The sequence below is a fragment of the Mus caroli genome, unplaced genomic scaffold (assembly GCF_978045245.1).
Source record: "Mus caroli unplaced genomic scaffold, Mus_caroli_1 scaffold_19, whole genome shotgun sequence".
Lineage (NCBI taxonomy): Eukaryota > Metazoa > Chordata > Mammalia > Rodentia > Muridae > Mus > Mus caroli.
The window spans coordinates 54,413,622-54,436,735 of record NW_028227274.1 but is presented as its reverse complement, the minus strand read 5'-3'; the positions used below and the strand labels follow the sequence as shown (position 1 = coordinate 54,436,735).

At 45.1% G+C, this 23,114-nt stretch overlaps 1 protein-coding gene across 2 annotated transcripts in view; it reads right to left on the bottom strand.

Annotated features, from left to right (window-relative positions):
- Gramd2b (GRAM domain containing 2B) overlaps positions 1–23,114 on the bottom strand; it is a 111,646-nt gene that overhangs the window by 14,074 nt on the left and 74,458 nt on the right. For both annotated transcript variants that reach the window (XM_021150618.2, XM_021150619.3), the window contains exons 2-10: positions 20,339–20,458; positions 15,844–15,955; positions 13,311–13,377; positions 11,023–11,126; positions 7,422–7,517; positions 5,119–5,190; positions 4,946–5,026; positions 1,459–1,570; positions 402–524 (exon numbers count right to left, since the gene is read on the bottom strand). In XM_021150618.2, coding sequence (XP_021006277.1) covers positions 402–524; positions 1,459–1,570; positions 4,946–5,026; positions 5,119–5,190; positions 7,422–7,517; positions 11,023–11,126; positions 13,311–13,377; positions 15,844–15,955; positions 20,339–20,458 — 887 coding nt within the window. The remainder of the gene's footprint in view (positions 1–401; positions 525–1,458; positions 1,571–4,945; positions 5,027–5,118; positions 5,191–7,421; positions 7,518–11,022; positions 11,127–13,310; positions 13,378–15,843; positions 15,956–20,338; positions 20,459–23,114) is intronic.

Here is a 23,114-nt window from a genome sequence, read left to right as displayed (position 1 = left end):
GCTTTGTTGGAGTGGGTGTGGCCTTACTGGAGGAAGTATGTCAGTGTTGGGGCTGACTTTGAGGTCTCCTATGCTCAAGCTCCACCCATTGTGAACACAGTCGCCTTCTGCTGCCTGTGGACCACGATGTAGAACTCTTGGCTCCTCCAGCACCATGCCTGCCTGAATGCTGCCATGCTTCCCACCATGATGTTAATGGACTAAACCTCTGAAACTGTAAGCAATTCTTAATTAAATGTTGTCCTTTCTAAGAGTTGCCTTGGTCATGATGTCTCTATAGCAACGAAACCCTAATTAAGGCAGACCAACAACAGGAAGGAAGGGACCATGAGAGGCAACTGTATGGTGAAACACTGGGGCTCTTTCCATGTTATCACCCCGTCATTAACCTCTTTCCTCACCATGGGCAGGCAGGATCTTGGCTTTTCCATCAGGCGCTCTGCTCCCGTGGGCATCTGTCCGAGGCGGTTTTGTTTCTCCCTTTGTGACATTCAGAACTGTCTGAGATTCGGTCACATGGAAGTCTGTCAAGAATAGGAGGCAAGGTCATTTTGGTCCCTGATATGTTTAAGACTCATAGGATAAGGTACAAAACCCATGACTTCTTCATTGGCATAGTCTATGCTATGGATCCATCTATGCTATGGATCTCCCGTGAGTGGCATGTGGTGTGTGGAGACTGAAACCCAAACTTCACGAGAAAATGATGCAAGGACGCTGGGTTGGCACCACAGACACACAATGTGTTCTCTACTCATACTATTATTATTACCAGAATAGGTGAGAAACCTCTCTTGGCCACCCTAGCATGTCAGCTAAGCCAGTGGGTCTCAACCTTCCTAATGCTACGTCCCTTTAATACAGTTCCTCATGTGATGACCTCCAACCATAAAATTATCTTCATTGCTACTTTTTTTTTTTTTTTTTTTTTGGTTTTTCGAGACAGGGTTTCTCTGTGTAGCCCTGGCTGTCCTGGAACTCACTTTGTAGACCAGGCTGGCCTCGAACTCAGAAATCCGCCTGCCTCTGCCTCCCGAGTGCTGGGATTAAAGGTGTGTGCCACCACGCCGGCTTCATTGCTACTTTTTATACACATACATACATACAAATTGTATAAAACACAATTATAACTGTAATTTTGCCACTGTTACAGATCAGAATGTAAATATCTGTGTTTTCTGATGGCGACCCCTGTAAAAGGGTTGTTTGACCTCTACAGGGGTTACTTTCCACAGATCGAGAACCACTGACCTAAGAGATGTCTGTTAAATAGGGGCGAAGGAGATGGATTTCGCCATGGAGGCAATTCCTTTTCTTAGGAACCCTTTCCCAAGATTTGCTTTCCAACTGTTAACTGGGAAAAGAAGGGTGGGTCTTGTTTTCGTTTTGTTGAGTGAGGGTGAGGGGAGGGTGTTTTATGGGGCATAAAACATTTATCAAGACACGACTTCCCCGGACCTCGGGAGTTCTCAGATTCCGGAGTCTGGGATCCTGAGCTGCTGTATCCTTCCAAGTCTTGCCTTCGTTGTCGAACCACTCCGTCCAGGTCTGAGAATTCATCATTGAAATCCTGAGGGGAGACAATGAGAGGAGGAAACAGGCAAGACTTTATAAATGCTAGTCCTTTCCCTTAGGGCTGACCCATAAAATATGGAAATGAAGCATGGGTCACCCCACATCACAGGACTTTCCTAACCCAGGAGTCTCTGGTGACAGAAACTGAGAACCTTCTACATGGTTAGAATTCTGTTAACGAACAGCACACAGCTTGTTTGATACAAACATCTCGAGAGAGCATTGGATGGCTGGCAATAGAAACTGCTTAGTGTGAGGCAGAGATGTCTCAGCAGACAGAGGCAGATAGCGTGAGAGAAGACTGGACAGACAGCTCAAGTGTAAGTTCAAATATGTATGAAAAAATTATAGCAAATTATAATTTTTTTAAAAAAATGATATTGGACACAGGAAAGGAAGTGCTAGAAAATTAAGACTGAGAAAAGAAAGCTGTAGCCTTTTAAACTAGATCTGACCAGGTCATCAGTACGGAGGGCAGGAAGCAGACAGGAGTAAAGGACACAGGCAGAGAGAGGTGCTTTAATTGGTATTCCATTGGCTTCCCTGAAGTGCTTGAGACCTAAGGAGATGCACGGTGTTCCCAGCTGGCCCCTGGCAAAGGCTGAATTTGACTGAGTTCTTAACAAGTTAGCTGCCAACAGAGAAAGGACCCTTCTGGCAAACAAATGAGCAAGTTGTATGCTTGAGTTTGCTGGCTTTGGGCCATCTCAACATTCATTTGACTCCTTACAATGATTGATAGGGGAAAAAAAGTTGGAAATTTGATTGACTGATATTTATTTATTTATTTATTTATTTATTTATTTATTTATTTATTCAGAGGCACAATCTCCATCTATCTCAAGCTGGTCCAAAGCCTCAGTGTAACTGAAGATGACCTTTAACCTTAGACTCTCCTGTCTCTACCTCAGAGGTGTGTGCCACCATGCCAGGTTTGTTTGGTCCTGGGGATGGAACCCCGGGCTTCGTGCACACTGAGCCAGCACTCTACCAGCTGAGTGAAATGCCAGTTTGAAAAGTGAAAAATGTCAGCGTCTTCTACTTAATAATGATTTACTGGGGGCTGGAGAGGTGGCTCAGTGGTTAAGAGCACTGGCTGCTCTTAACTGAAGGACTCGGGTTCGATTCCCATCACCCACAATTGTCTGTAATTCCAGTTCCAGGAGATCTGATACCCTTACTCAGCCATACATGTAGGCAGAATACCAATACACATAAAATAAAAAAAATATTAAAAAAAAATAATGATCTACTAAATGCTTATTGCGTATGGGGGTATGCGAATGCAGCCACATGGCCAGGCTAGCATTTCACTGGATGGAAGAAGTGCATCAGAGTGCAAGGAACTTCCCTTAGGAGAGACTCCAGCGGGGTGGCCTCAGATCAGAAACCATGTTTGTCGTTACGTGTGCATTCTGCACTGCTACCCTTCCCTCCTCCCCATCCCCCACCCCGGCAGTGCTACAGAGCCTTATGATGGGTTTCCTGGGATCAAATCTATCCTAACTGGAGAAGCCTCAGTAACTGCAATCATGTAGTCTACAGCCTTTTGTGTTTGACTTTAGGTCTGTCACAATGATTTAAGGTCCACCTGTGTGGTAGCGTGTATCAGCCCTTCATTCTCTTTTTATGACGTTACTTTTAATATTCCATTTGGATACTAAGTTGAAAATATCCCATGCATTAGATGAAGAACTTCAGGGTTTTCTCCTGATTTGGGGCTTTTGTGAAAAATTCTGTTATAAACATTCATTTTTGGTTTTGAGACAAGGCTTTGCTATGTAGTTCTAGTTTAGCCTTAAATTCAATATGTAGCCCAGTCTGGCCTAAAATTCAGAGCAATCCTCCTGCCTCAGCTCCCCAAGTACTGGAATTATAGGTGTGTCCCACCAAACCCAGATAAACCCTCTTGTTTGAGTTTTTACGTGAGGATATTTTAATTACACTAGTTCTTCAAAATGCAAAAGGAGATCCATAGGTGTTGAAACTATGGGCTTGTGATTGACTCAAGGCAAACTTGACCAACAATCTGTGTGTGGGTCAATCTTTAATAGATATGATTAGATCTCTTTGAAAAACAAAATTCGGGCTGGAGAGATGGCTCAGCGGTTAAGAGCACTGACTGCTCTTTTGAAGGTCCTGAGTTCAAATCCCAGCAACCACATGGTGGCTGGAGACCATCCATAATGAGATCTGACATCCTCTTCTGGTGCATCTGAAGACAGCTACAGTGTACTTAAATATAATAATAAATAAATCTTTAAAAAAAGAAAGGAAAAACAAAATTCCACTATAGGTACACACTATGCACAAATGAAATATGCCACCGGTGGTTTTCCTTGTGGTCTACAAAGTCCAGGGCAATCATAATCTCTCTATCTGCCACCTGGTCATAACAGCTCTGCCTAGCAATTTCTGAGTTTGCCTTATCTTTTCTAAGCTAAAGTCTCTGAAGGTGAGAATTAGTTTTAACTTTTCCTGGGCTTTGATAGTGTTATCAGTATAGTACCCTGAATAGACCTTTGTGAGCTGAGTCATGGCCTCAAAAAGAGAATCTCGTTAAAGGAGCACTGATGCCCGCTACGTAGCTTAGTAGAGACTGTTTAGCTAGTGTGCACGAGGCTCTGGGTTTGACTCCCCCAACACCGCACACACAAAACTGACAAGGACACAAAGCGATATCTTATGTTCTTCCAATCTCACAATCACATTTCTTCTTTGTGTAGAACAACCCTTAGATTACTAGAAAAAAAGAGTTAGAGGCCTCAGTTGTTCCTCTGCTTCTGGAGAGACAAGCTGTGCTCTGCACCTGTCCCTCAACTACTCTGGTCATGAGTTCTTCCCAAGCCCTGGCTGTGGTGTGAGCACAGGTAGCCATGGCTCCATCCTCGGCTTCTTGATCATTATTTAAGCCGAGAGACCAGATCTTGAGTTCAAACTCCGTCTTAGAGAACCTGACCTAAGGTTGAACTCTCTAGCACCAGTTTTCAGGTGACTCCCCAATACACCCGAGCTTCCAAGTGATAAGCCTGTCTGCCCCCCCTGGCACTTACTTCACTTCCTAATAAGCTGGAGGAAAACAGAAGTTAAGTTTATGGTTTGGCTCCCAGCCCCAGCCAATTATTTTAAAGGCCATAACAATCCCCCAATCAGATGTGTGCCAGGCAAGAGACCCCCTTGCTTGCTTGCTATTTCCTATAAAGTCTTGTCCCGCCGAGAGAGCCGGGCTTCTCCTTCCTGTCCTGCTACTTCAGAGACGGTGGTGTGGCCCAAGCTTTAGTTTGATTAAAGACCCTACTGCAATTGCATCAGAGTCGGTTCCTTGGTGGTCTGTTGGGGCTCGGAACGAGGGCACAACAAGGTGACTTACCAGAGGCAGAGATGAAGGGCGATCTGCCCGGAAACTGTTTTCAGCAGAAGATGGGTTGGGACTGTTACCAACACTTGTGTTCTGAAATCAGGCATACAATGAAAACCCAGATCAGCTACAGACCTTAAGAAATACCGAGGAAGGGCAGCACGGGAGTCTGATGTCATACGCACCTCTAAGTGTCCGCACACAGATTTTATCAGTTTGTAGGTTGAGTCTCTGGACAGCAAGGAAACGAATATGTACTGGAAAATAAGATGGGGCCAAGAGGTCAAGAAATACCAGTCATGTAGTTTTTGTGTTTTCTTATAATTTTTTTCAATTATGTTTAGTGTGTGACACATGCATGCACATGATGCGGTGTCCCCGCGGAAATCAGAGGATAATCCTTTCCATGATATGGTTCTTGAGGACTGACCCTCAGGTCATCAGAGTGTGAGGTACATAAATGCCTTTGCCGGTTGAGCATCCTTCCCCTACCCCCACCCCCCAGATTTTATATTTTCTAATGATAAAGACCGTTGCTTTAACTATAACCTCAATTTTTTCATCTGAACACTCAAATTTTACTTCATTTCTTAAATAAAATATTTCCTTATGTGTCTTTTATCTTTTCTTTCTTTTGAGGCAGGGTATCATGTGGCCCAGGCTGGCATCAAGCTTGCTATGTAGCCAGAGATGACCTTGAGCTCTTGACAGTTCTGCCTCCACTTCCAAGGGCAGAGATGATGGTTGTGTACCACCATGCCCAGTTTATGTGATATTGGGGATGAAATCCAGGGGTTTATGCTACTAGGCAAGCACTACCATTTGAGCCACATCGCCGGCTCCTCATATTCCGCTTATTATAGTAAGAAGACCCCCAAATTCAACTTAAGCACAATAAAAAATGGAGCAAAATGAGGGCTCCCAAAGGATGACATGGGTGTCCTCCCTTAAGAACACTAATGGAACGGGACAGGGCACCAAGGCCAGGCTCAGATGCTAGCTGGGACCCCAAAGTATCCTCCCCTCTCCAGTATTTTGTGATTCCAGGAGGAGGCCTGCTTTCTCTGCTCTGACCTGGATTTCCTAGCAGTTATAATAGGGTTGCTTTTTTTCATGTCACTTCCAGGTTCTTCCCTGTACTATTATATGGAGACGCCCCCCCCCCGATGCTTGTGAGTTATGGTAAAAAACAATACAAAACAAAACCAAAAATCAAAGCTAGACAAATACTTTGGAAATAAACAACATACGGAAAGGTTTAACTTCTTGTGCAAATGGTACATCTACTGGAGCTAAAAACTTTTGGCTTTCTCCACGTGTGTGTCAGACCTCCTTTTCATGAGTTTGAATGATTCCTCTCATTTGCCACCAAGACAGAGACGCAGTCTCCAAGTCAGCACCACTGCATTGCAGAGTAGTGGGCCCCGCGGACTCCGGCACTAGGCAGGTCTGAGTGCAACGTTCAGCCCTGACACTTACTGAGGGATCATGGGAAACTGCTTAAGCATGCTTCCTCTGTGGGGTGCATACAAATAAATTATAAACATAAAGAAAGCACTTGATGTATACCTGGCAAAGAGTAAGTGCTTGATAGCTATTAGTTTTTAAAAAATAGCATGTTAACTCACACTTTCTAGTTTATCTATCTATCTGTCTGTCTGTCTGTCTGTCTGCCTGCCGGTCGGTCGGTCTGTCTGTCTGTCTATGTAGTCTGGGCTGGCTTCAGGCCTATGATTCTCCTGAATTAGCTCCCATGTACAGAGATCACAGGTTCTGGCACACTTGGCCAGAACAGCTGTGACTGTTTCTTCTCAGCGGTACGCAGCTACCGAGCATGGTTAGAAGTTTAAGATGACTGTCATTCTTTCACAAAAACAGCAGGTGAAACAAATGTTGAAATGGAAATGGTTTTGGGTGTGTATGCTCAGGGTAGCCCAGTTCAGGAGTTACTCCAGCACCTTGGCAAATAGACACTCTGTGTGTGTGTGTGTGTGTGTGTGTCTGTGTGTGTGTGTGTAGGCCTGTCTGTAACCATATGAGTGCTATAGTGCACACATGTATGGGTCAAAGCACAACGTTTGGTACTTAATTCTCTTTTCCCACTGGAGGATCTGGCAACTGGATGCTAGTTGTTCTAGGCATCACAGTTAGCACTTTTATCCACTGTGCCATCTTGCCAGGCCCCTGGGGATCTCTTTTAATGAATAAAGTTCTTACTGGTCTCAACTGGACAGTGAGAGAAGCAGCATTTTTCCCAAAGTAGGTTTCGTGCATTCAGCATACTTCTCAGAGTTGTACTACACACAATGCAGGCTTAATGTTGTTTGCCCTCTGTGCTGTTCCTGTAAATTTGCTATTGAAATGCATTAAATTATAGCGACAACAATAACAACAACAACAACAACCAAACCTCAAAAGAACAAAAGCAGCAAGAAGGGTCAGGAAAACGACAGGCAGAGCACAGGTGGTCCTGAACTGCTGCACTCACCCTGTCTGTGACCGTCGCGATGATCAGGGCGTTTGGCACCAGAAGGGCAGTTTTGGTTTTCTTGATCAAGGTTACCGAGAAAGCTGGGATGGAGATCTGAAACAGAAGCATCAAGTCAACAGCAGCTCAGAGTTTACACACAGCACATCAAAGCTACACCTGGCTAAGGGAGCCACCAGCAGGTAAGCTCTCCGGGATGTGTGCAGAACAGGGGACCTGGGAGTGAGGGGAACATATGACTGAACTGTCTTGACTGGGATTCCCACAGCTACCGGACACAGCTGGGAAGCTCTAGATGTGTAACTGAACACAGTGTTTACACTGACGTTCACGCACCCTGGCTCAGAGCTCCATGGAAACCTGGTGCTTACAGCGTCTACTCCAGACTCAGTTCCCGGGTTGAGCACATGTGGATGGGAAAACATGCTGGACAGAAAGTCTTCCTCCTGACTCCAGCCTTGTAACTACTCACATGGCCTTCTCAGCCTGACAGGCTCTTCACACAAAGCTTCGGCCTGCTGATTCGTAAGTACCAACAGCCTTCATTATTAATACTTAGATGTTTGGGTTAAATAAGGTGAGGTTTGGAGGACATTCAGTTGTGAATGAGAACATTTACCAAATTCCTCACTCGTCTCATGATACCAGAATGCTCATCATTTACCAGAATGCTCATCATTAAAAAAAATTATGTTCACTTCTGGCTCAAATAAAAAAATAGCAACAGATTCAGCGGTTAAGAGCACTGACTGCTCTTCTACAGGTCCTGAGTTCAATTCCCAGCAACCACATGGTGGCTCACAACCATCTGTAATGGGTTCCAATGCCCTCTTCTGGTGTGTCTGAAGACAGCTACAGTGTACTCATATAAATAACATAAATAAATAAATCCTTTAAAAAATGTGCAACAAAAGTATCATTAATTCTTCTTTATCAGGTGAGACTGCCATTTAGTTATGAGGATCCTTTAAGGCTTAGACATCAGCTCATGAAATTTATTTGCAAGATACTTGGCTCATTCAAGATCCTGTGCATGAGAACATAGAAATGTTGGAATGGGACCTGCTCTGACCCTACCCGTTCATTTCCTCTCATATGATCTGCTATAGGAATATATCAGATGACAAAGAAAACAGTGACCACCACTGTCTGGCTTCAAGTGGAGATGATCCTATCACTGCAAACCTCCAAACAGTCTCACATACATGGTTGAAAAAAATGATGTGACCCGCTGCATGGGTAGACATGCTTATTGAAAATGCATTATTATTTTTAAAGCTTCATTCATTCTAAAAGAGGTCAGTGGGGGGAAGGGAGGGTTGCATTGCTTCTGTAAGCTTAAAGGAATGAAATAAGCATTTAATTTTTAATATGCATTCACATTTGGGTCTGTGAGCCGGGTTAGCCTCTGCTGAGGTTGAGTTCCAGGAAGGAAGACCGAATAATGAGCGGCTAATCTCACTTAGATACTTTTTTTTTCCTAAAAGCTATTGTTTTAGAGACATTTTCAAGGGCAGGAGATAATTTTGAGGCTGTGATAACCTTGGAAAAAAGAACTTGGGATCGGCTAAGAGAACAATGAGACCAGAAATGAGTCCAAATCGGTTTCTGAGCAGTGACACAAACACACAGTGAAATACAAGGGGGCCGTGCATTTAGGCTTTTCTGAGACACAAAAGACCCAGGAGGAATTTTAATCATCTATTCTGTGACTATAACATACAATGGAATAACTCGTAAAATGAAGATAAAGTGGGCTTTTGGTGAGACTAGAAGGGATATGTGTTAATTTTACCGGCAACTGAAAATACCCCTGGCTGAAGTTCTTCACTCAAGTAAGGTGAAGCCAGTACCCTGTTTTCAGGAAAGGGGTTCAGAAAGGTCCCCCGAGAGCAACCTGGAAGCCATTAGTTTACAGTACATCATGTTGGACTGAGGTCTGTTGACCCACAAGGGAATCCTGTAAGATTTCTGAAGCCCAAATCTCTCTGACACCATCTTTGGGGTGGAAAGAAGGCAAGCCACAGTGGTTCTTCTTCTGTCTCCTGCTAATTTATGGCTAGATGTAGCTCATACAAAAGAAACCCAAGTGTGTCCATGAATTTTAAAACTCATTATACCTTTTTTTTTTTTCATCATTGAAGTAGGGGCAGCATTTTCAAACTACCACTAAATCACAAATTAGCTTGTAGCTCACTTGCTGCCTTTGTAACTTACAGGTTATTAAAAAAGAAAAAACCCTTTGTTCAGAATGTCTTTAGTCCTTTCTTTAGTGTCACTGTTTTGAGTCCTTTAGTCTGCTTAGAGACACAGACTCCTTCTGAATTTAGAACTGTGTTTATCCCACTGAGAAGCAGGACCTGATCCCCTCTGGAACCGATGGCTTCCTGCTTATAATCCTGAAGTCTAGCATTATGGTGGAATACTACCCTGCAGTGCATTAATTTAGAGACTGCCTAAGAATAGTGTACAATAAGCATATAGAAATAGCAACATGGCGGGAGCTGCCCTCCAGAGCTAACATCAGCACATTAGAGAATATCCTTTATGTTTGCTAAATGGTTCTTATAGGATTACCAGTGGCTTTAGGGAGAAGGCTTAGATATAGCGTAATTACTTCAAAGAGTTCATAACTGGCTACTTCACAGGAATGAAAACTGCTTATTCATAATCTCCAGGCACAGTAACAGAAAACTCACCGAGGCCATGCAAAGCCGGAAAGTACTTCTCAGACCTCTGGCTGTCTGAATGAACTGGGCTATGAAACCGTAGTTCACTGGCAAGGATTGCCTTTTCCCTCTCTGTGGGACAGCTTCAGACAGCGGAGCCTGGGGAAGCTGCCACTTCCTCTGTCACTGAGTCTATTCTCAAGCTCTGGGTGTCCCATGGCTCAGCTCAAACCTGTGTTTAAAAGAGACCTAAAGGTGGCCACACCAGGGCCTATTTAAGGTCATAAGGGTCTAACTTCCTCAGACAAAGCCTTTTGCACACTTGGGTTCCAGCTCCCTTGTGTTGGTAAGGATAACACTCAAACCTGTTGTCCTTGTAATTGCTATGGATACAGCAAGATATGAATAATTTTAAAAGTTTTTTTTTTTGGAGAGGGTAGGTTGTTCAAAGCAGAGTCATATATAGTAGGTTAGGTTCACCTGGAAGTCACTTATAGCCTAGCCTGCCGTCAAATTCATGGCAGCCCTCTCGTTAGGTTTGTAGGGCTGAGCCACCACACCCAGCTATGTGTTTTGGTTGTTAATGAATGCCTTTGAAACTGACTAGGGCATATTTCCCAGAAACACACAGGAACGACTTTGGTGTCTCTGATGGCATGTGGGTAAAAGGGATGCAGGCCGAAGGGTAGGAGAAACACAAGGCGATGTGCGTGCATAAGGAAAGGATCGAGCAATCACTGTCTGGAGGGGTGGGGAGGGGAAGGAAGCCCGCATCATCTGGAGGCATTTAGAGAAGTCATATTTGGAAGCACAACTAAGGAAACTCTATATAAAGTCAGACTCATGATGGAAACATTTGTAAATATAGTTAATTTTAAAGCAGTTTCTATTTACGATATGTAAAAAATACAGTTAGTTCTAAACACACCGACCTTAGTGTCTTTTCCAAAGACCTTGGAATGAAAACAAATCCAGTTTTCCGACACAAAGAGCTTTCCTTGGTACAGAATTTCTTTCTGAAGAGCACAGGTAAAGCCTAAGAGACAGAGAGGTAGAACAGCCTGATTTAGAATCTCAGCAAACCACCATTATTCCCATGATTTCTATTTCAAATAAACATTTGCCTTTATCTTGGTCACTAAATATACCCTCATCCTCCAAAGTTCCATTGTTAGTGACCGAGAGAGGCAAGCCTCTTCAGCATTAGCGCAACCTCAAAATGGTCTGGTTTTGCTGTTGTTATTTTGTTCGGTTTTCCCCTAAAACTTCTAAAAAAGAAAAGCTTAGCATGGTCAGAGATGGCCCTGCCCACCACCTTTGTGATACTGACTATGCATAGCCTCCAAACTTGTGCTTGGCAAGTTTGGGTGAAAAGCATGCCCAGAAGTGTGTCTGCCATCTTTTTTTCTTCCTCCTTCTTCTTTTAAAAGATTTATTTATTCATTGTATATGGGTACACACTGTAGCTGTACAGATGGTTGTGAGCCTTCATCTGGTTGTTGGGAATTGAATTTAGGACCTGTGCTCGCTCCGGTCAATCCCGCTTGCTCGGTTCCTACTGGCTCCGGCCCAAAGATTTATTATTATAAATAAGCACACTGTAGCTGTCTTCAGATGCACCAGAAGAGGGCATCAGATCTCATTACAGGTGGTTGTGAGCCACCATGTGGTTGCTGGGGTTTGAACTCAGGACTTTGGGAAGTGCAGTCAGTGCTCTTACCCGTTGAGCCATCTCTCCAGCCCATTTTTTTTTCTTGAATTATGACCTTAAAATGAACATACTCAGACACATACCCAGCTCCAAAAATGATTTCCTGTTTAAGTATTATTTCCCAGAATAAAAGCCCTAGCTTCCTTTCCCTTCCTTTGAGGGGGACATTGCTTTGGAAATAACTCCTGTGCTCTTTATCCACTGCATGTAAGAAAATGTTCTTCATATTTTTACTTTCTTGTCTGTACATGTTTTTGTACTTACAGAGACATGTGAATGTACTACATCTGGCTGCACTATCACCTCTTGATCAGTTAGTTTTATTTTATTATTATTTTTTTACTTTTTTTCTTTTTTAAAAAAGTAAGGTATTGCTGTGCAGCCCAGGCTAGTCTGGAATTCAAGATTTAGACCCGGGTGGCTTCAGAACTTGACATCTTCCTACTCTAGTCTCTTGATTGTTAGGCTTACAGGCACATACCGCCCGGCCCAGCTCTAGAGTCATCTTTAGTAGAATAAAATGGGGGGTGACTCGGATGTGTTTTCAATTCAAAGTCTTAGAGACTTAGAATAAGAGTAAAAATGGGAGGCCAAGTCTACCACTGCCCCCTAGAAACCAAGCATGATGTTTTAGAAACCTCTCCAATCGCAACCTGTGTGTAAAGATAAACGCTCTTCCCAGGAACCTAGTGACTCACCGAAGATGGTCTCACTTGAGAGAAGATGGCAGGAACCAACCTCTTGACTTAGCAAGTGTACACCGAGAGAGGCTAGAGTTGTGGGTCTCGTGATGAGCCACATGCTGAGCTGTCATGCTGGGAAGCAGCTTGGGTGTGCCCATGGTGCTCTGCTCCGCATAGCACAGGCGTGACTACTTCTGTACAGTGGGAACTGTGCTCTCTTTTAGCCTCCTATGGCAGCCTTTCCTGCCTGAGGCTGGTTGTCCCAAATCTCAGGATGACTCACTCACAAACATCACAGCATGAATGGAAATGGCAAGGGGACCGTTGGGGAACGTTCCTGGATGACTCCGTATCACGAGGGCTGGCTATTCCTTCTACCTTAATCCTTTAAGGTCTTAGGGAAAGGTTAGCCCAGCTGACATTACTGTCATGACATGACCTATACCTTCTAGAAACTTTTTTCTTGGTTACCCAGTCCTTGAAATGTCCTTTCCTTCTTCCATATTTCTTAGACAACTCAAAAAACAAAACAAAACAAAACAAAACAAAAACCCCAAAAGGCTTTTTAAAATATTATTTTTAAGTGTATGCATGTTTGGCCTACATATATGTCTGTGCACCTTGTTCATGCCTAGGGCCCTCAGAGGCCAAAAGAGGGCATTGTCTCCTTGGGACTGGAGTTACAGACAGTTGTGAGATGCCGTGTGAATGCTAGGAATTAAACCCAGGTACTGTTGAGCCTCGTCTCCAGCTCCCTTAGCCAGCCTTTTAAATATGTATCTAAAAAACAAAACAATTAAACAGGTTTAAATGAAATAGGACTTACTTTGCCTCAGTGGCTCCTCAGTTGGGACATCCAGGAATAACTTGTGAAAGTGCATGTTCGCCTTGTACTGCAGGAGGAACACAAGCATTGACACTGTTGATAATTTCTCAACCATCACACGTTTTAACCCGATTTTAAACCAACTAATTTTCCAATTCGACCCTTCAGTGAGTCACAGGGGACACAGAGCCACCTAAGTTCATGTACCAACCCAATTAACACCTTGCTGGGAGGCCAGCTGAGCATCTCACAGGGCAAAGGTACTCCTAATAAGGCAGGAGATGACATGCGAAGGACTCTGGCCAGGGAATTTGCCAATGACACACACCTAGGCCATGGTGGGAAAGTTCAAGGTTTAAAAGCTTTGCACTCAGGTTACCCTGAACTTGAAGTCTTTGGCTCTACTTTGCCGTGGTATGTGGTCGTCCCCTCAGCATTTCACTTCCCCAGGGCCTTGGTTCCTTTGTTCTGTGCCTGACATCAAAAGAATTCCCTGCCTTAGAGGGATGTCTCCAGGCTTACATTGAGGTAGGACATTGGGAGACCACTTTGTGGCGGACACTGTCCCACCACTTAGGACATCCTGTGGCCACTGTTACTATTTGCTCATGAAAGCCCATGACGTCAGAGGCAGAAGAGCAGGACATAACACTCCAGGGCCCAAGGGCCTGAAGGACTGTAATTGTCTTCATTGCAAATTGCACCTGTCCCCACTACTATGGAGATAACAGGACAATGTTTACCACAAGCATCATCTCCACCCTAACCCCAAATATCCATGGATAGGACATTGTATATCAGGGATACCGAGGAACATGGCCGTACAGTGACTGAGAGACAGATCTAGGTCCCTTAGTGACAGAGGGATCTGCCTCTAGCATGCTTCTGAGAAAATATGTGATAAGACAGTGGTTCTCAATGTCCTTAATGCTGAGACCCTTTAACACAGTTCCCCATGTTGCGGTGACCCCCATCATAAAATTGTTTTTGTTGCTATTCCATAGTTATAAACTTGAAACTGTTAAGAATCTCGATGTAAATATCTGATATGGAGGATGTCTGACATACGACCCCAGTAAAATGGTCATTCTTGAGAACGACTGTTATAAGAAGTCTGGAAAGCAGGCCTTTGATGGTGTGCTATCAGAACCAGCAGAGCTCTCGACAGCAAAACCAGCCCTTCTACTGGCATGAAGAAAATCTATGGATCAGGTCATCAAGATGGCAGATGGCTCCGACAAGTCGGCTGTTTAACAGACAAACATCTTATGTAGAGTGAATTATTAATGCATGTTGCCTCCCATGTGTGTTTGTGGCATCAGAGTTCTGGAATTTTTTTCCTATGACGATTCCCATTCTAGTCCTCTATCCTAGGAGACTTGAATTTGTATGTCTTCAAGTCTGCATCAGGTGTTGAAAGTTATATGTCTTGTGGGAGGTTGGGGTGGGGGGTGGGGGCTTCCCAGAGTTTTTCGTCTTAATAGTTACAGATAGCATTGACTGCACATTTAATTTCAAATATTCCAGGATAGCTGTTCATCTACCTATAGATCTTAGAAACTTGGCCCTCGGATAACCCTGAACTTGAAGTCTTTGGCTCTATCTATAATGCTGGCTATTAGGAAACCTGAAGGTGGGAGGACCCCATGTTCAAAGCCAGCCTGGGCTATATTGGGAAGCCATGGAGTGTGTGTGTGTGTGTGTGTGTGTGTGTGTGTGTGTGTGAGAGAGAGAGAGAGAGAGAGAGAGAGAGAGAGAGAGAGAGAGAGAGAGAAGTTAAATATAATATCTGACACTTGACTGGCCCCTAAGGAGGAGTGCAAAAAAACGACCTTTATAAGACACACACCTTACAGCTGTTAGGACAGCTGCAGAAATTAAAACAACTTAAATTTCATTCCTATGTCAACTATTCTGTTAGGTTCTTAGAAGGCACATATTCGTGTATTTAGGGGAGATGTGAACAACAACAACCACAACAAACTTCAGAAAACTGGGTCAAGGGTTTTGCTCAGTTGTAGAGTGTCCTTGGCACAAGGGAGGTCTTGGGCTCAACTCAAAGCAACAAACCCCCAAATAAACCCCGAACCCCCACAAGCCTGCCCCAGTAAAGATGATGCCCGACACAGACTTGGATTCTGTTGCCTCTCTGCGTGTATTTAGCACAGGGCAGATGTGACTCTTGACAATCAGGTGTGACCTGCGTGTTCATAGGCCTTGCTTCTCTATGTGCTGGGTACCTGATGCGACTATATTATCGTGAGTGGATGCCACACTCCCCATGTTTGTTCTGTGAGATGTCAGACAAGCACGTGACTGTCAGCCCCAGTTCCACAGCCAAGCACTGTGTCTCTCCATGTGTGCTGATGGGTCAGCTGTGGAATCGAATAGGCTGGAGGAACAGTGTCCATCTGCCCTTCCACATATTCTAAACCCCTTGTTTCCTTTGGCCCTGGTTAGTAGAAAGCTGCATTTCTGGATTCCTTTGGCTGGGCTACCCTCAGAGTCAATACACACTGCCGTCCCTCATTACCTGACTAGACGATGAAGACTTTTTTCTTTCAGTCTTAGAGTCAGTCTTGCTTTCAGTTTTACAGTCATTCTTATCACTCAACAAACTGGAACCATCAAAACTGGATTTTGACCTGGGGAAATAAAACCCACGGAGATTATGCAAGGAACAGTTTATGCTGCTCATGATAAATCCTCACCACTGTGCCACATCACGAGAAAGCTTGACACTCATTTGTCTCTTCTAGATCCTGACCAGTGCTCGCGACACTCTGGGGGCATTTGCAAACTGCGTGATCAGGATGATCCCAGCGGGCCATCGTGATGAACTGCAGAAAGGGCATTCGAGATTCGAGGATAATTCTATCAGCTCAAAAGTGTTTTAATCAACAGAAAGAGGAGTCCTTGAGTTCCATTATCAAATAAAATTACAGCTGTAGCTCAATCAGAGAATATTTATTTTGTTTCGCAACCATTAATATTTAATAAGAATTAACTGAGAGAGGCATTGGGCTAAAGGTCTTAGGCACACAAGACAGTCTATCTTTAAGGAGCTTGTAGACACATGCATCAAGTCTCCCCCCTCCCCCTTTCTTTTTGTTAAAGGCAGCGCAAGCTGGGTGTGGTAGTGCATGTCTGTAATCCTAGCCCATGGGAGGCTGAGGCATGAGGCCTTGTATGAACTTCATTTTGCATTGGCCTTCTGGTCCTGCTCTCTGTGCCTGTAGGGAGTGGAAACAACACATTGAGAAGCCCCAGAAAGCACTACTGTGTAAGGAAGTGCTCCACCCACAGATGACGATGGTGCTCCACACAGGAGTCCCTGTGCTGCTGTGCCTTTCCAGACCGTCAAAGGTAGTACTGTCCCACCTGTCTCCATCTGCCCACAGTCTACACGGCTTCAAAAGATCTGCCTGGGTTTTTTGTTTGTTTGTTTGTTTTGTAATTTGGTTGACAGGAATGAATACATTTGAAGCCACCCTGGGCTATAATCCTTCAAAATAACAAGAGCAGGGTTTGGGAAGATGACTTAGTGGGTCAAGAGTGGGTGCTAGTCCAGTGTGAGGAGCCCATCTTGGATGGGGAGCCATGTCTGTGTGTGAATAACCTCAGAACTGGGCTGGATTTACTGCCGCTGACTAGCTGAAAACAACAGGCTCCAGGTTCAGCGAGGAAACCCTGTTTCAAGGGAGTAAGATGGAGAGAGAACAGGATACCTGAAGTCCTCCTCTGGTCTCTCCATGTGTACACATGGGCTCAACCCTCCCTCAACCCCTACGTACATACAAGGCATACTACACATACACACACACACACACACACACACACAGAGAGAGAGAGAGAGAGAGAGAGAGAGAGAGAGAGAGAGAGAGAGAGAGAGAGAGAGAGACTGATACACATAGGGAAAGATAGAGACAGAGTATACGATTTAGCTGTTATAGAAGTTAAACAGGGCCAGGCAGTGGTGGTGCACGCCTTTAATCCCAGCACTTAGGAGACAGAGGCAGGCGGATTTCTGAGTTCAAGGACAGCCTGGTCTACAGAGTGAGTTCTAGGACAGCCAGAGCTACACAGAGAAACCCTGTCTCCCTGTCTCACCCCCTTGCCCCCCAAAAGAAGCTAGACAGGTTAAAGACAATAATAGAAGATGGAACAGCCAGAACAATGTGGATTTGCCTTTTCACTTATCATTTTTCAGTGCTGGAGATCCAGTCCAGGTTCTGGAGTTCAGCAAGCACCAGCAGTGTGTGTGTGTGTGTGTGTGTGTGTGTGTGTGTGCGTGAGAGAGAGAGAGAGAGAGAGAGAGAGAGAGACAGAGAGAGAGAGAGAGACAGAGAGAGAGAGAGAGACAGAGAGAGACGGAGAGAGAGAGACGGAGAGAGAGAGACAGAGAGAGGGAGAGGGAGAGGGAGAGGGAGAGGGAGAGGGAGAGGGAGAGGGAGAGGGAGAGGGAGAGGGAGAGGGAGAGGGAGAGGGAGAGGGAGAGGGAGAGAGATCCATCCTTAAGGGACCTCTCACCCCACAGAATGACCCCAGTGTTCAGGGCCTTAGAGAAGGGACAGGAGACACTGGACCCGAAAGACAAGAGATAGAAAACACCCAGTCTTGGAAGACAGTGAGAATCAAGTGCGACAAAATAAGAAAAAAGAAATAAAAACGAGCATCTCTAAATCTAAGTCTTCCCTTCCCCCGACTGTTAAAGGCAGAATTCTGGAATTTGATGGCAGGATATCTTAACCCTGTCTCTCCATTTCAGCAGATGTGGGAGCCTGCACATCTGCACCCCTGTGGCTGAGGACAGTCATTTCCAAGTGGAGAAGATGTACCAGTTCTAGAGCTGGCTCACAAATCCGCTTTGTAATTATGTAGTTGCTTTACTGCTAGGGCTTGAAACAATAGACAGAGTGTCCATATTTTTTATACTATTTGAAACATTTACACTATCTGAAGGAATTCAAATGCCACAGGGGGACAGACATGGTGGAAGTAGGGGACTCTGAGAGCGACTTAGGATGTCTTAGGCTCCTCTAATAGTTTATGATCCACAACACTGAAATCTCAGGAGGGGCACCTCTCAGCAGCTCACAGTAGACAGGCTTGATCTGCTCTGGGCTAGCTAATAAATACGTTCTCCGGGAATTCTGGAGATTATTATTTTTTGAAACTCTGAGTTTACCTATTTATACCCCACCTGAAAAGATAACTATTTTTATAAATGTCAAAAATAATAATGGTGGTTAGATAGGTTATGATGGTGACTGAGGCAGGAAGATCATGATTTAAGGCCATCCTGAGGACTATAGTGAGTCTGGGGCAAGCCTTGGCTACACAAAGCCTCCAATGCAAACAATATCAACAAAACAGTGCTGTATGTGGTGGCGTACACCTTTCGTCCCAGGGCTTGGGAGGCAGAGGCAAATGGATCTCTTGTGAGGTCAAGGCTAGCCTGGGCTACATAGTGAGATCCTGTCTCCAAACAAATAACAAATAAACACCAAGAAAACAAAATCCCCAAGCAAATAAAATAAGGATGGCAAGTATGGCTTCTTCTGACTCAATACATGTTAGTGGCATCATGTTTTGGAGGACTCCGAACAGTAGGTAAATGCAGTAAGAAGGGCTGCTCTCGCTCTGAGGTCTTGAACAGCGGCACAGAGCTAACGGGAAGCTCCTTTGCATAAGTACTGATTTCTCTGTGCCTTCTCAGTCACACTGTTCTCACTTCCTATAGCTGCCCACAGACAAGATCAAAGCCCAGTGCAAAATGAAAGTGCCCGAAAAGAAAAAAAAAAAAAAAAACGGTTAGGACTTTCCAGACAGAGTGAGCAGAACGGCAGAGCAGGGCCCTCGGCGCCGTGGCGTGGCGGGCAGCAAACCCCGTGTTTTCCCACATCTCTTACTGATGCACACGGCACAGCTCTGCTCTTCTTAAGCCTGGGCAAGTCAGAAGGAACCCAAGTATTTGCCAGGTGACTGCCTGGCCCGTCACAGTGAAAGCTCTGCGAGAGGGGAGTCACTTAACGAGCGGGTGGGATGTTCTGCTGGGAAACAGCTACAGAAACAAATGTCGAAAGATAAGGCACCAGAAACAAGGTGTGCAGAGGCGACAGGGATAGCTGAAAAAGGAAACCTTGGGTGAGGAGTTAGGACTCAGGCACTGATTTAGAAAGGAGATACAAGTGGGGAGCCAGGGATGGAGGGAAACGTAGGATGTGATTGTCTCCTGGGAGAGGTCAAAAGTGGGAGGAGGCAATGGTTCTAACAGTTCTAGCAATCGGGAGGAGATCACTCGCCCTGATTGGAGAGTTCTAGAAGCCACAGTTAGGACTGGGGATGTACTCAGTGGTAGAGCAGCTGCCTAGCGTGTGTTCAGTTTGATCCTCAGGACAGAAAAACAAAACCAACCAAAATGAAAACAACAACAACAACAACAACAACAACCAGATTCCTCTTGTATCTACTCTTCTAGCTGCAGGCATCTCTAAGCTTCTCCTGGGTAGTGTTTGCCTCTGAGACTGATGGAGCCTGTAGCTATGTATTAAAAAAAAATCCCCCAAAACAAAACATCTCTCCTCCTACTTCACAGGTAAACCAGGTCTCCTCTACAGCCCCAGTCACAGATCATGGATAGCTCAGCAGATGCCTGGGACCTGGTCTCCTCTGCTCTTTCCTGTGGCTCCCAGGAAAGTGAGGGCCAGGTGTGCACATCTGGAGGCTGAGCAGACAGGGGTGCATTCTGTACGGAGAGGAGACCTTGTGGCTTCCTTGATCAGCAAAATCAGTGATTTCTGAAAGAGGCAGCCCATCTGCAGAAAGGTTCAGGAAAAGGAGCAAAAGATGCTGCGAGGAAGATAAGTGGATACCGGGGCAAAGACCAGGGCCGCGGTATTAAGGAAGAACGCACCATGCGTTCTTAGGGCATGGCTTGCCTACAGTTGAGCCACACTCTTAAAGACAACCTTAAAACTAGAAACGCCAGTGCTCTCTAAAAGCTGGAGAGTCCACTGAAGACTCACCACAGGCCAAGGCTCCTCTTCTGGTCCGGGGACTCGGCCTCCACAGATGAGGTAGGAGATTGGGCTGTTGGCGACTTGCTGACCCTCCTTCTGTCCTCCGCACCATTCTCAGCCTCTGAGCTGGAGAAGAGAGAAAACCGCTTCACTTTAGACATCCAGGGGGAGGTGGAAAGAGAAACGAGGAAGTGGTCTTGCGTTCTGGAGAGAGAAATGATCTTCATTCCTCACTGGCAGCCTTGGTCCTTCTCAGACTCCATTCTACAGGCTGTCTGTGGGAGCCATAATGGCAGCAGCTGCAGGTTGACACCTGCTTCACTTGTAAATGTCTGGCCACTTAGGATTGCTCCGCTCCTGGTCTGTGCCCGTGGGTCCCAGCTGCTCAACTCTGGCCAGCCTAGGCGTGTGCTGTGCTGCAGATCACCTGGAGGCTGGGAAAGCCCCTGTGCGCAGGCGCCAGTGGCTGGCACACATGGGTGGATGGGTGGCCTTCTGCAGGTGCTGGGAACCCCCACCCTCTTTGTTTGCACTTCTCTTAAGTCACTTATCACCTTTTGTTGTAGCTGTGACGTCCAGCTTTTGGTTGTTGTTTTAACTACATACTTCCTTGAGCAATTTACCGACTGTCATTTTTATAGCCACCCAGGCTAAGTAGGAATTGTTACCTTCACGTTATAAGTGGGAAATCTGAGGCTCTCACTGAGTATCACAGAGTTCACATCTGTTTTCTGTCCCTCCATAAGGTGCTTGTAAACACATCATTTTTCTAATTCATTCACTCATTCATTCATTCCATCCACCCGTCTGTCCGTCCATCCATCCGTCACCTTTTTTCCCTTTCTCCCACCCCAACTCACCCATTTATTTGCTTCATTGAGTGTGGGAGTTCCAAGGTGGGGCAAGAATTGCATTCATCTTTATATTAATTCACTCAACAGAGTCTAGGACGGCAGTCAGCTATGATCAATAGGCAACAAACAAACAAACAAAAAAACCAAACCAAAACAACAACAAAAAAAACTAGGCCTGACCTTGGTAAAAGAGAGTCAGAGAGAGAAAGAGATAGACAGAGAGGGAGACAGAAAGAGAGAGAAGGAGGAGGAGGAGAGGGAGGGGAAGGTAAGGAGGAGGAGGAAGAAGAGGAGGAGGGAACTTAGGGTTTGCTCACTGAACCACCAATAAATGGCTGAAGCAAACATCCCAGTGGGCAGATGAAGACAGCGTTGGGATGATTTTCAGTGTGGGAAGTGGGGGAGAAGGAAAACTGGCAGAGAACAAAGGTGGTATTCATGGTCCTGACTGTCTTTGATCTTAGCCTGTGCAGTAAAAACTCAGATACACCTCTGAGGTCATGAGCACTCTGCTGAAGCTGAGCACATAGGCAGATGCAATAAAATGGCAGTGTTGTGACACATTACCTGGTTTTAATCCTAATTTATCATTTGGAATTTCTTTTATTTGTTTATTTATTTTTTTATTACGTATTTTCCTCAATTACATTTCCAATGCTATCCCAAAAGTCCCCCATACCCCCCCTCCCACTTCCCTACCCACCCATTCCCATTCTTTTGGCCCTGGCATTCCCCTGTATTGGGGCATATAAAGTTTGCAAGTCCAATGGGCCTCTCTTTCCAGTGATGGCTGACTAGGCCATCTTTCGATACATCATTTGGAATTTCTACTTGGATGTAAGCAGGCAGGTAGTTACCACCAGGGTGGGCTCCCTGGGGATGCTCACTCACCTTGTTTCACAGCGAGTGGACATTGCAGGCCACACCCAGAGGGAATCATATCCTGGTATTGAAATCAAGACGAAGCATATTTGACAAGTAGAACCAACTAATAATTCTAGAAATGGCTGGTGTTCTCACTTTACCATCAGTACTTCCCTTTTTCTAAGAAGATAAAAACTGAAGCCCAGAGACCTGTCCTCTCCTCCGCTTTTCCTCAAGGTACACTGAAAGGTCTCAGTCCACACTGCGCTACATTACATGACAAAAGATATATGGGAAGTCAGATGGGGCCCAGTGTGGAGGCACACACCTTTTAGGTCAGCTCTTGGAAGCAGAAGCAGGTGTGCTTCTGTGAGTTTGAGGCCAGCCTGATCTACATAGTAAAAAAAATTAGAAAATAAAATAAAAACCGTAAATAATAACAAGTACTTTATTATCTCAGGGTCAATTTAATTGAGGTCTTGAGGTCTATTTATGTATTTTCTATATTTAACTGCTCTGTCTTCATGCACACCAGAAGAGGGAGTCAGATCCCCTTACAGATGGTTGTGGAGGATTTGAACTCAGGACCTCTGGAAGAGCACTCAGGGGCTCTTAACCACTGAGCCACCTCCCCAACCTTCTTTCTGTTCTCTCTGACCCCCCCCCCCCCAAGACATACACATTTCATCCCCTTTTCAAGCTCACCAAGCAGAAATCCTCTGGGGACCGACTTCATTTCAGCATTTGCTTAAAAAACTTCCTACATTTTACACAGGCTCAGAGTGCCTCCTGGAGGCAGAGCCAAGGCCGTCTGGTATAGCACAGTTACATAGAAAGAGCCGAGAGCCACTCAGCAGGGGGTGGTTCTCCTGATACTCCTCGGAGAGGGTTAGGGTTAGGCTCCTGGACCTGACCTCACTTGGGAACACACTTTTGTACAGGGCAGGGTTCTGATGGGTTCATCCCACACGGTGGTTCCGTGTCTGGGACTCCAGCTTAGCACTGGACTCTTCAGCACACATCTCTAAACATCCCTCTCCAAACAGTGATGTTCCATGGAAAAA